This window comes from Varanus komodoensis, unplaced genomic scaffold, assembly GCF_004798865.1.
Source record: "Varanus komodoensis strain SLA01 unplaced genomic scaffold, ASM479886v1 scaffold32, whole genome shotgun sequence".
Taxonomy (NCBI): Eukaryota; Metazoa; Chordata; class Lepidosauria; order Squamata; family Varanidae; genus Varanus; species Varanus komodoensis.
Window position 1 is genome coordinate 10,189,450 of NW_025335798.1, and position 13,358 is coordinate 10,202,807.

The window sequence follows — 13,358 nt, forward strand, 5'->3', positions numbered from 1 at the left end:
AAAGACAAATGTGTATTTGAACACATGCCAAGTGTCTCTCATTGGTAAACATAGCAAAGCCCCCCAGAGCTTAATTTCCAGAGAGATTTGAGCCATGAAAACTTGAATCAGTGACTGAAGACGTACTCAGAATTCTTTCTCTAAGAGTACTGAACACTGATGTGATGAAAGGATATTTTATTTAAGGATCAAATAACCAGTGCCATAAACTGGACTTCCCCAAATGAAAGCATACACCAATACTGACTACCACATGACACTACACAGACAACATCAAAGATGCACCAGGCACCTCAGCATAGAAAACACAAGTTGACTAAAATTGTATGATCTTGAAATTATACAGACCAGATAGCAGCAGTGAAATTACTACTATTAGTATTATTGACTAAATTTATGATTCCCCCAATTTTATTTTGAGATTCCTTTAAAATAATAGGGCAGCTATCAAGATAACATTCCTTGTTTCTATAGATCCCCAACAATATATATTATCCACGCGAGCCACAGTGACTACTAAAAATAGCCATCAACTTGCATAAGCTAATTAGTATTACAATTATGCATTAACATTAGGATCATGGATTTAAAATGAAGCATAATTTTTCTAGCTGTCTTTATATTTCTTTTAGTCTAGCTAGGCTAGATAATAAATGGAAACTGTTTTTCAAGAAAATATTCTGTAAAGTGTTAATGAATAAAGGCTTTGATCTGTTCAGCTATTTCAGAGCCAATACAGTGAGAATACACAAGACATGCAAGTATCAGAGTCTGTGCCTTCTAAGAGATCCACCAAGCTGACCATATCCCATCAGCTATGAACCATGCTCAGCAGGTGTTTGCCACATGACAGGCAAGAAGCACAAGCAGGAGGTTTCTCAATCCTCTGCTCATGCCAACATACATGACAGCCAGGACGAATTTGGCTTGGTAAGTCTCAAACTGTTCTACATGCCAATTTAGCAGTTAAAGAAACAGGAATCAAAATCAGCAGCTGGATTGAGCTGTAAAGAGCCAGGCTTCAGTGTATGCTACACTTTGTTTAAAGTAATACAAAATGCACTCACTGAATAGTTAGTTATAATTTAGTACTAATCTCGTAAAATGAATGCTCACAAAAACAACCTACATGAGATATATACTGTAAAATATGCCTATATTAGGGCTGTGACATAGTCTATAAAATGTGATTAGACAATTAACTGTGGTAGGATAAGCTATGATCCAATCACATGCAAAAAAAGAAATATGCCACATATGTCACACATAATGAGCAATCCTTTTTGCATTATGGCAGAGGCCTGATCCAAGGGAGGCACTTTACTTTAGATTCAAGGATACACAGAAAGAAATGAAACCACTTGTTTCAAAGACAACATGCACCTTAGTGGACATAGTTTAATGAAATATGCACAAAATTATCAATAAACAAGCAAAAAAAGAGCTCACAAAACATCCCTCCACTTGCAGGTCTTCCTAATGCAACAGCCATTGCTCTGGGACATTAAACTGCTTAGATGTTTGTACTCCTCATTCAGAGTAGGAAGTTAAAGAGCAAGCTGGAGATTTTATGGATGTCTCCCTACATTGTATCAGAAGTGTTGGGTGGAGGGGAGGGAGGAGAGTGAGAGAAGACCCAGCTGTCCCAATTAACTTAAGCAGAAGAAAGATGAGGTAAAGAGTTCACAACAGCCTGCAGCTGGGTATCTCGTGCCTTCACTGAGGCCTGCGAGTCTTTTGCAGTAATTAAGCTTACACGATATCTGTTGCTTTTATGGCTGCACTAAAGGTCGCTGCTGACCACTATGAATGGCTTACATTAACTCATTGTCACAATGTCTTCAGGTTATTGGTCCCAATGCACCTTTGTTCATCTGTTCCACTGTCCAGAAACTGGAATTAGGTAAATCAACTAAATTCAAGCAACATGGACCCTGGGTATATTTGGATGATAGGATAACACTGGCTGCACCATGAGCCATTCTTCCACAGTCTGCACAGCAAGCTTCTTACCCAGGTCATAAATAATAGAGTCATACAGCAACTTTAGTGTGGATATTATTTTCCACAATCTGTAAAACTATGTCTTTTTCCTCTTTCCCCTAGGCTCTTCTACAGAGAGTAAATGTCAGTAATCTGATTATAGCCATAGTTTACAGTTCTGGCTTCAAAAAAAAAAAAAAAAATCATACCCAGATGTACTGCTGCTTGGAACAACTATTGACTGTAGATTTCGATTTATGTGGCTATTTTGGAAAGGAAAGAGCTTCAAACATGCTTGAGAGAAGAAAAAAAAGGATAGCTCTAAGCATACACAAACACCTTAGTTGTTTCAACTGCCTTTTCTTCTCGTTCGCTGGAAAGTATGAAGAGCCCCTGAATGGAGCCTGTCACTGAAGACACAGCTCCTTATTCGTTTCCAACCCCACTTCCGAGAACCCTGCATGTTGCCAAACACTTTCCAAAGGATTTTATTTGCACATTTCAAGTATGTAAAATTACTCCAAACCAACTTGGTTGAAAATAAAAGCGCTTCCCCAGTCATAGCCAGCATTATTTCCTTTCATTTCTGATATGGAAATCAACTTATTGAAAGGCTAACCATAACAAATGCTACCGGCATTGCCTAGGATGAGACACCATATGTACTTGCTGTTTGAGGATGAATTTTATCAAGGATACTAAGAGATTCTATTGAGCAGACAGCAGGATCTGAACTGTTGGAGTTGGCCTGGGGAGCACTCAGAATGAGCATGACAAGACCAGAGTATTCCTTGGAGATGCTTCACATGCCTTACATTTCAGTTCCATTATGTCTTGATCAGATAAAGGGGCATCAGCCGTGAAATTCTTCTCAGCCTGGAAGCAAGGCTTTGGTTGTGGCAATTCAAGACATAACCTTTCAGAAATAGATAACCTGCAGGCTATTGTACACAGGCCTATCAGATGAAACCTTGAGAAACAAAGGGCCATTGCTCTGAGCTGATTTCTCACCTTTCTGAGTAAACTCATCAGCCAAGAAAAGTGTAGTATGATACTCTTCCTGATGTGCTTATATACAGAAAGAAAGCAGATCTACAGAAAGCATTTTAGTATTGCTGGAAAAATAATACATTTCACCAGCAGTCTGAAGTGTTAGCATTCATAATTTCACTATTTTGGTATCCTGTATTGACTTGGGCCTGATTTAAAAGTGATGCTTGTGTGAAACTTTCCCACACCAGGCAGCAGATACCACATTTAAATCCAGATAATCACCCCATGCATGAAGTATTAACACTGGATGAAGCTATCTGAAGTCCAGGCATGGCCTCAGCATACATTGCACTGGTTGGCTAATATTTATACATGTGGGTGCTTGAGGTGCATGCAAGTCAACAGCACAGATAACTTATAATTTATAAACCTGGTACCATTCATAGATCAGGTCTCATAAAATACCTTTCCATATTCTTACTCCTCATGGATCTCCAGGATGAAGTCTCAAAAAAACATTTTTGGTTGCAATAGGAATGGAGACAGAGAACGGATGGTTCCTTTGTTTGGTCCATTCCTGAAAGTAATTCACAATACAACCACAAACCTAAGGAATGGGAGAGGCAAGGGCTATGGTTAAAGATTTAGATTACAAGTCAAACCAAAACCTTAAACTTTCCAAAGGCTGAAATCTGAGTTTCAGAGTCCAGTATGTTTACATTTAAATAGACTTCCTGGAACATGAAGGAGCAGGACGTGGCCTGCAACTATGTATACGTCAATAGCACAATGCTTCATGCATCTGATGAAATGGACTATACAACTTGTACAATAACATGTTTATTAAGGTGCCTCGCAAGACATTGCAAATATGGCAACCTCTCTGGAAAAGAGACAATAGGCAGAAGTCCTATACACACACACCTGGGAGTAAGTGTCATGGCATTCAGTGGGATTTACCTCTGAGTAGATATAGGATTGTGCTATTAGTAATCAAAATGCAAAGTTAATTAAAATTTACAAAATGGCTTATTCTTGGCGTCTGGTTGGATATTTTAGTTATTAGCTATGACAGAGAGATAGTAGAGATTTTGCTGATAAGAACAAATGAACCCCCTATTGATTGAATCATCAAGCTCAGTATTGTATACACCAGGGTGCTGAACCTCTTTGAGCCCAAGGGACAAAGACAATTTCTGTAATATTCTCAGGGCCTGCATTCCAGTGCTAGGGGAGGCCAAGGATAAAAACAGCAGGAGTAAAAAATAGGGAAAAATACACAAGCATGAATATTTATTGTATTATTTTTGCCATCCTGTTATCCTCCATAATTACATCTTAAGAGAGGTATTTTAACCTTTTAGAATGGGAGAAAAATGGCACAAAAGCCAGAAAGCTTTTGGTGGTAAAAGGAACAGAGGGTGGGGTCCGGGGAACAGGGCATGGCTTTCTAGAGAAACCCAGAAGGCTAAATTAAGCATCTGGGCCAGAGGTTCCCCACCCCTGCTCTACAATGATATGCAGCAGAATCATTCCCAGCCCTACTCAGAAATGCTGGGGACTGAACTTGGGACCATTTGCATGCAAAGCATGTGCTCCATGGCTGAGTTCTGGCTCTTCCTATTGGGGCGTAGTTTTAGCAATAATATTACTCCTATCTCACTCTAATCTTGGGATGGACAATTTCAATCTTGGATTCATTGGCTGAAAATATCTGTATACCCTCACTTTGAGCGGAAGACCTCTAAGGCAGCTAACAAAAACAATCTTAAAACTAATTTCAAAAAGCACACAAAACAAATAGAAATTCACAACAAATACAGAACAGCAAAGTATCAAAGAAGTGGGAGATAATACAGCTCACTACGAAAGCTTGGCTTACTCTATGCTGAGCTGCAAGGAAACCAAGTTGTCTGGATCTCTGACACAGCTGCACGTATTATGATTGAATTCTTGTCAAATTACCTATGGTGTATACAGCTGACAGTCACCAGCTGCATAATTTCTGAAGAATGTAACCATTAAGCTTTTGCCATAAGTTTTGCTTCAATAGCAGTCTTACTGATTTGACATATTCTGTGTCAGAATGCCACAGTATGTGCCCATGGGTCCATGACATCCATTGCACAAGTGCCACCAGGATGGCGGCGGCAGCAGACATAAAATATATAAAAGCCAGAATCTCTCCAACAGGTCAGATAATTTCAGTAGCCTTCCTGTGACCCATATTTTGCTACAGGAAAGGTATACATATTTTTACTCCAAGCATTCTTGGATGAAACAGATTATCAGGACCCATTTCAGTCTGGCTTCAGATCTGGTTACGGTACTGAATCTGCCTTGGTCACCCTGTACAATGACCTGTGTAGGGAGAGGGACAGGGGGAGTGTATCCCTGTTGGTTCCCCTGGACCTTTCAGCAGCTTTTGATACCATTGACCATGGTATCCTTCTAGATAGACTGGCCGGGTAGGGGTTTGGAGGCTCTGCATGGCAGTGGTTCTGCTCCTATTTGGCTGGTCGATTCCAGAAGGTGGTGCTGGGGGACTTTAGCTCTGCGCCACGGCAGCTTTGCCATGGAGTACTGCAGGGCTCTATTTTGTCCCCCATGCTCTTTAACATCTACATGAAACTACTGGGAGAGGTAATCAGGAGGTTTGGGCTGTGGAGTTATCAGTATGCTGACGACACTCAGCTCTACCTCTCATTTACATCCACTCCAGGTGAGGCAGTGGCAGTCCTTAACCAGTGCCTGACTGAGGTAATGGGCTGGATGAGGGCCAACAAACTGAGACTCAATCTAGATGAGACGGAGGTCCTTTTGGTAGGTGGTTTGAGCTATCAGGATTTTGGTCCTGTCCTGGATGGGGTTACACTCCCTCTAAAGGACAGGGTCCGCAGCTTAGGAGTGCTTCTCAACCCAGAACTGTCCCTGGAGGCCCAGGTGACAGCGGTGGCAAGGAGCGCCTACCTTCAGCTTTGGCTGGTCCAACAGCTGCATCCTTACCTGGACGAGCACTGCCTAGCAATGGTGACACATGCCCTGGTAACTTCCCAGTTGGATTATTGTAACACGCTCTACATGGGGCTGCCCTTGAAAATGAACTGGATACTTCAATTGGTGCAATATACTGCTGCCAGGCTGCTGATGGGGACTGGCTGTTATTCTCATATAACATCAGTCCTCTACCAGCTTCACTGGCTGCCAACTGAAGCTTGGGAGTGCTCCTCGACCCGGAGCTTTCACTGGAAGCTCAGGTAACAGCAGTGGCGAGGAGCGCTTTCCTCCAGCTTCGGCTGATTCATCAGCTGCGCCCCTATCTGGAGAACGACTGCCTTGCGACAGTGACAAATGCGTTGGTGACTTCCCGTCTTGACTTCTGTAACGCGCTCTACGTCGGGCTACCCTTGAAGACGGTCCGGATACTTCAATTGGTTCAAAATAGAGCTGCCAGGCTGCTGACGGGGACTGGACGTTATGTTCACATGACTCCAGTTCTCCGTCAGCTTCACTGGCTTCCCATTGAAGTCCGGGCCCAATTCAAGGTGTTGGTGATGACCTATAAAGCCCTAAACGGCTTGGGTCCTGGTTACCTGAAGGAGCGCTTACATCCATATATGCCCAGCCGCCCCGAGATCGTCGGGAGAGGCCCTTCTCCGGGAGCCCTCCGTGGAAGAAGTTAGGAGGGTGGTTACCCGGAGGAGGGCTTTCTCAGCGGTGGTGCCTAAGTTATGGAATGCGCTCCCCAGAGAGGTCCGCCTGGCGCCGTCATTATTTGTTTTTCGGCGCCAGGCAAAGACCTTTTTATTTAAGCAGTATTTTAAATGTTAATATTATTGAATTTTATCTGGCCAGGGCGGCTTGTTTTATATTGTATGTTTTATATTATATATTTGTATTTTAATGTATATATTTTAAAATGGTATTTTAATTTATTTTTGTAAGCCGCCCCGAGGCTTCGGCAAATGGGGCGGCATAAAAATGTTTTAATAAATAAATAAAATAAATAAATAAGTCCGGGCCCAATTCAAGGTGCAGGTACTTACCTATAAAGCCCTAAATGGCTTGGGTCCTGGACACCTGAAGGAACGTCTTTTCCCCTATAAGCCCTCATGCCCCTTAAGATCGGCAGGGGAGGTCTTACTCTGGGAACCCACTTTGAGGGAGGTACGGAGGGTATCCACACAGAGGAGGGCCTTCTCTGCAGTGGCACCCAAACTAGGGAACATGTTCCCCAGAGAGGTCCGCCTGGCACCAACCCTCTACTCTTTTGGGCACTATGTAAAGACCTTTTTATTTAACCTTCATTTTAACAACTAATACTATTTTATTAATACTGCTAATATGTATACAATTACATTTTTATCTTTTATTATTTTTATTAATTTAGAGAGGATATATTGTGGAATGTTTTTATGTTATTTATAATATTATATTGGTATGTATTTTGGAATTTATTCGTGCAAGCTGTCCTAAGGCTCTTGCAAAGAACAGCATACAAATGTCTTAAATAAATAAATACATGCATACATACAGGTAGCAGCAGTCAATAGTTTTCCAACAAAGACCTAAGAAAGCATAACAGCTGAAGTACTTAGTTGGAAGTTTTTAACAGCTGAGGTGGAGAAGGGTGGAGAGACTATGTTCCACTTTGCCTTTCCAAAGTAATTTCATTCAGGAGTGTAGGGAGGAAATTTTAATGTATTCGCTGCCGTCTGTCGTAATTTTCTTTGAACACCTTGCAGGCTACAAAACACTGTTATTAACATGCTCTCGGATATTTATATTTATTTCTTTAGACAAACAATTTCATTAATCAGTTTTGCCCAGCGTCTTAGCTAAGCTGTCTTTTCTTGGCGTGCAGAAGATACCAAACAGGATTTACTAATGATTTTCTGTCTCCTGTTTGTTTTTAATGTTTGCAGGCCTCTTTATTGCCAGTGCTTAGAAACCATTTGTAGGGAAGACAGAGAGAATAGGTACAGTATTCCATAGTGAAAGAGCAAAGAAAGAAGCTTCAGCCATTTGGAAAAGGGACCACTAAAAGGGTTAAGCGCTGGCCCTCTGTCCAGGGCAGCTTGTTCAAGCACAGTTCAATGAACGCTTTTCAAGTCAGAAAGCAAACGAAGGCTTCAAGTACAACTAAGGGAAACACACAGAAGTTTACACAACTCTCTTTTCATAACCACGACTAAGACCAATCAAATAAATGGGAAGAAGGGGAGAGAATAAATAGAATCACACTGTCATGTCATGCATGCTTCCCAGCACTGGGAAGACCAGCTGACCACATGAAGGGTAAATTTGCCAGACTTAGGTTGGGTAGAATGCTGCATCAGGGCTCCTAAAGTAAACTCTAGGATACAGATCCACTTCAAGGAAGTCAACTCAGAGGCAGATGTAATTGCAGGCCAGCAGCTAAGCTGAGGAATCTGGTAGAAGAAGCCAGTATTAGTCACCAGTGAGGATTAAACAGGAAGCCAGATTCTGGCTGGATAGCAGGAAAAATGTCCTGACTGTTAGAGCAGTACAAAAATGAAACCAATTACCCAAGGAAGTTGTGGGCTCTCCCACACTGGAGTCATTTAAAATGTAACTGCATAGCCTTCTGGGAGGGATGGTTTAACTTGGTGTCCTGCACTGAGCAGGGGTTTGGACTTAATGGCCTTCTTGGTCCTTTCCAACTCTACTATTCTATGATTCTGTAATCATCCAGGTCCAGTAAATGGAGCTCAGCAGCAGCAATTGGGGAGCCACAATAGAAGGAATATGAGAATTAGACACCCCATTAAGTTTGATATAACCAGCCCCTGGTAGAAGCAGGGGATAGACAGGAACAGGGAGGACTGGCTTGGTACTCCCTTGTAGGCAGCCTTGGAACAGAATGGGGAGAGCTCTTTTTATGTCCAGGAGATATGAGTTTGAGATAGCAGTGTTGGGTGTGCCCCAGGTTAATGTGATGCAGGCTGATGGGTTTAGGATACTGTGTTTAGGCCTTGGAATTGTGGTTTATTTTGTGGTTGGGGCATGAGGAGTGTAGGGCCATTATAAATTTAGTGTGACACAGATGGTTCTATGGTAATGGGAAGCAATGAAAGCAACTGAGACTTATTTGCACTTTTTCTACTTGTACTCCTTTATCCTTAGCAACATATGGGAAGGGGGATTGCCTAGAACCCCTCCTAATCTAGGAATACTGCTAATCAACACCAGAACGATCTCATGTTTAAACTAATTATGGAGAAGCATGCTGACCTAACTAGCACCAGAGGGACCTGGCTGGATGAAGGGGGAGGTTGCTCTTTACCAGATGTGTCCAACAGGAGTATTGGTGTAGCACCAAGTGCTACAAGAGGGATGAAGAGACAGAGTAGCCTTGTCCATAGGGTTTCTTTCTGCCAAGTAAGGTAACCTGGCTAGCAGTCAACAAGTTTCAAATGTCTATATCTGCTGATGCAATTCTAGAAACACAACTGGTATAGGTATACTATCACCATACTGCCTGGTGGGCTCCTTAGCCAGGTTGATGGAGGTGGTTTTAAGTGTGGTGTTGAGTCCAGTGGCGTTACAAGACAGTAATATTCATTCTGAGGCTACATTCTCAAGATCAGCTCAGGATTCGATGACCTCTACCTCAACCATGGTGTTTCAGTTAATAACTGGCCTAACATATGTAAAGGGGATACAGTGGCGCAGCAGGTTAAACCACTGAGCTGCTCAGCTGCCAATCGAAAGGTTGGCAGTTTGAAGCCATGTGATGGGGTGAGCACCAGCTGCCTTATCCCTAGCTCTTGCCAACCTAGCAATTCAAAAGCATGTAATGCAAGCAGCTAAACAGGCACCACTTCAGTGGGGAGGAAACAGCGCCCCATGATGTCATGCTGGCCACAATACCAAGGAAACATCTTCAGACAGCACTGCTTCATGGCCTTAGAAACAGAGATGAGCATTGCCCCCCACAGCCATTCAGCTAGCGGAGCAAAATCCACAGGGGCTACTTTCTTTTCCTAACATATGTGGGAAAGAATATTTAGGATCTGGTTTTCTGTATAGTATTACAGAATGAAGGTCTGCAGTAAAGAACATAAATGACTCAACTAGCAGGGGTAGATCACGATATGACCAGCTTTGACCCTCAGGCTACTTCTAACATTTGCAGGGATGTTAGACCAAATTAAATTGTCAATCCAGAAAGATGAAGATCTGAGGGCTCTTGGGGATTTTTCTTCAGTTTTAGTTGTGGGTTCTACCAAAGTTCTCACCTTTGGTTTGACTGAAGAGATGACTCAAGCCATCAGTATGATTCCCCCCAAAACATTGTCACCCAGTTGTAGAGCTATGTCAGCTTCCTAGGGTACTGAAGTGATGAAATGACAGCACTAAGAGAGTTCAAGGGACGGAAGGCTTGTAATGAATAGAATCAAACACAGTTTATAATCCATCTTTACTTTTTGTGTCACAGTAATATGCTGATCAAGGCATATTATTTTCCTCCCACCACTATATCTACTCAGTATGCCCCAGGTGATGGCCTTCTAGGTGTAAGCTCTGTGACACAACAGTCTGGACCCATATAGTCCACCATGACTTAACCTGCTGTTATGGTCTGCTGTTTGACAGACATAGCTGCTTGTACACATACTGCTTCAAATGCCATTATTTTAATAGAGTTCAGGGTGGACCAGATGCTTGTGCAGCATGATTGCATGGATAAACTTCTCAGAGACTTTGAGACCCTAACCCTAACCCTTGCCCAACCTGCCTTGTGAAGTAAACCAGGCTGGGAAGGATAGTTCAGTCTCCAAATTGGTTACTGCTTCCTTGACAGACAATGAGGTTCCCAATTGCCTGAGGAAAAGAGAGGTGAGGTCACCCTGAAAGAAACCTAGTTTAGATACAACGCTTTTAGATACTTACTGCCCAGTGTCAAATTTGCCAATCTTGAGCAAAGTGTTGAGAACAGATAGTACCTTCTCAATTCCAGGCAGTGTTGTAGGAGACTGAGGATGATGATGATGCTATGATCAAAGTGAGTTTAAAATGCAAAACTGCACATGCTAAGAGTTTTTCTTTTTTGTCACTGTGGTCTTAGATTTATTTCAGTCTGGTTTAATGTCTGGTTTCAGTATGGAAAAGCCATAGTCACCATAGTGAATGACTTCTGCCGAAGAAGGAACACCTCAGTGGCTTTTGATATCATTGATCACAGTATCCATCTGCATTGGTCAGCTGAATTTATTACATTTATATCCTGTTTTCTCACTAAAAGGTTTAAAATTGGTTAGGAGGTATGATGCTATGGTGGTTTTAGTCCTTCTGGGAGGAACAATAATAGAAGATGGTGCTAGGGACTTCTGCTCCACCCTTTGGCCAGAGGCCTATGAGTTCTTAAAAGGTGAGTTCTTCCATCTTGTTCCCAGTGCACTAGGGAATGTGATCCAGAAGTTTCAAGCACCACCATCATGTAGAGCTGCTCAGCTCTTTTACAACTTCAGCCAGGGAGGCTGTGAAACTCCTGAATCAGTGTTTGAAGGCATTTTTCAGGTCGATGAAAGCACAAAAACTAACACAGTCCAGACAAAGACAGAGCTGTTGCAGGTAAAGCACAGAAGTTGACTACTCTAGATGGTGGTTTCCATCTGGTTTTAGATGATATTAAACTCCCAATGAAGAATTAAGGGAGCAATCTGAAGGTTCTCCTGAACTCAGAACTAACTGGGAAAGCTTAGGTGACAAAAGAAGTCAGGAGTGTCACTAGTGATGCTAAAGCTGGACACAAGTGTACTATGGAAGCTTTTATAGCCAGACAGTCTGAATAGGAATAAACAATTTGGTGCTTGGGGGACATGGAGTTATGCTGTCACTTGGGATAACAACATGGCCTCTTGTGCTATGCTTTCAGTCTGAAATGACTCACAGCTAAGGAACACTGGAAAGAAGCTCCCAAAAGAGGCATCTCTGGCTGATTCTTACAGAGGTATGAAAGACTGAAGGCAAGGCACACTAAACACATGAAAATAAAGAATTGCTTCATCAGTCCCAACCATCTTGCATGGTGAGGCTCACAGTTGGGGCATCCTGGCTGGTGTAATGGTAGTGAGTAGTGCACCTCCAATATAGTTCACTCAAGAGATACACAAAATGCCAAACATTTTGGCATTCAACACTATAAGCATATCTGTTTTCAGCACCATTGGGACAGTGATTCAACACTGCTCCTAATCTGACAGCATTCTGCACTTTGAATTGTAAGAAACTGTACCTCTTTTGGGAGTGAGCAGCCTTTCATTCTCATGCAAACCAGGCCATTTGTCATGGTGGCATCATTTCCAACATCAGATGTCAGATGTTTTGTTAGGAATAGTTTCAAGTGGTATAAAATCAGCAAATTTAACGATGGCTTCTTTGTATCTAGGGGAAGGTAGGTGGGAAAGATACCTCAGTTTTTCCTTTACTCTGACAGGATCTCCTGGTGTCTTCATCTGAACCCCATTCTGTTGCCTAGGGAACCAAAACAGACAAGTCATATAACAATACCATGTACTATTGCTTTCTGGTCAACCCTCATTTGGACAGACTGAAGAACATCTAGAAGTGAGCTATCCCTGCTTATTTGCAGCACGACACTCTGGCAAACCCTCTTGTATTTTGCATTATTCTTTGCTGAATGCAAACAAAAAGCAATCAATAAAGAAATGAACCTTCTAAGGGCTGAGGAAACAATCTTATGAACAAGGAAAAACATTTTGTTTTAATTTACATATATATACAATACTACTTTATAAATTCAGACTTATCTAACTCGTAAGGACAAGCACTTTCTGAAAAAATCGCAGGAAGAGAGAAAGTTCTGAAAACTCAAGATGTATATATATCATAGTATCATGTATGCTGTTCATTTAATTTCAGGAAACCAGGGCCACAGCAGATGTGGGAGACTTGGGATCACCATCTATGATGTCTGTCTGTCTGTCTGTCTGTCTGTTTTACATTAACAGCAGCTGCAGAAAGTGGGTGGTCAGGCAGACATGAAGCTGTTTATGACAAAAGCTGTCACAGTTTTGTTCTAGTTCAGACTGGTTATATGTGAGCAACTGGTTTGTCAACTTTTATGCAATCTGAATCATTTAATGTCAAAACATATTATCTCATATAGAAATCTAGAAATAAAGATATGGTGAAGTATGAAAACCTAAGTTTGTGACCCAGACCATTAGACAGAATTACCAACTCATGACTCATTGGGAGGTCTGTTACATCATGTTCTAGTCATAATATCCATAACATCACACCTACAGCTCTCACTAGGTATTCATATTTTAAAGTGAATTATTTGTCACTCCTATTTATAGAACTACTTTTTCCCATTTCATTATGACCCT

At 41.9% G+C, this 13,358-nt stretch overlaps 1 protein-coding gene across 1 annotated transcript in view; it reads right to left on the reverse strand.

Moving 5' to 3' along the window:
* Positions 1-13,358, reverse strand: part of SEMA5B (semaphorin 5B) — a 303,228-nt gene that overhangs the window by 110,936 nt on the left and 178,934 nt on the right. The window contains exon 6 of the mRNA XM_044438272.1: positions 12,415-12,477. Within this exon, the coding sequence (XP_044294207.1) occupies positions 12,415-12,477 (63 nt within the window). The remainder of the gene's footprint in view (positions 1-12,414; positions 12,478-13,358) is intronic.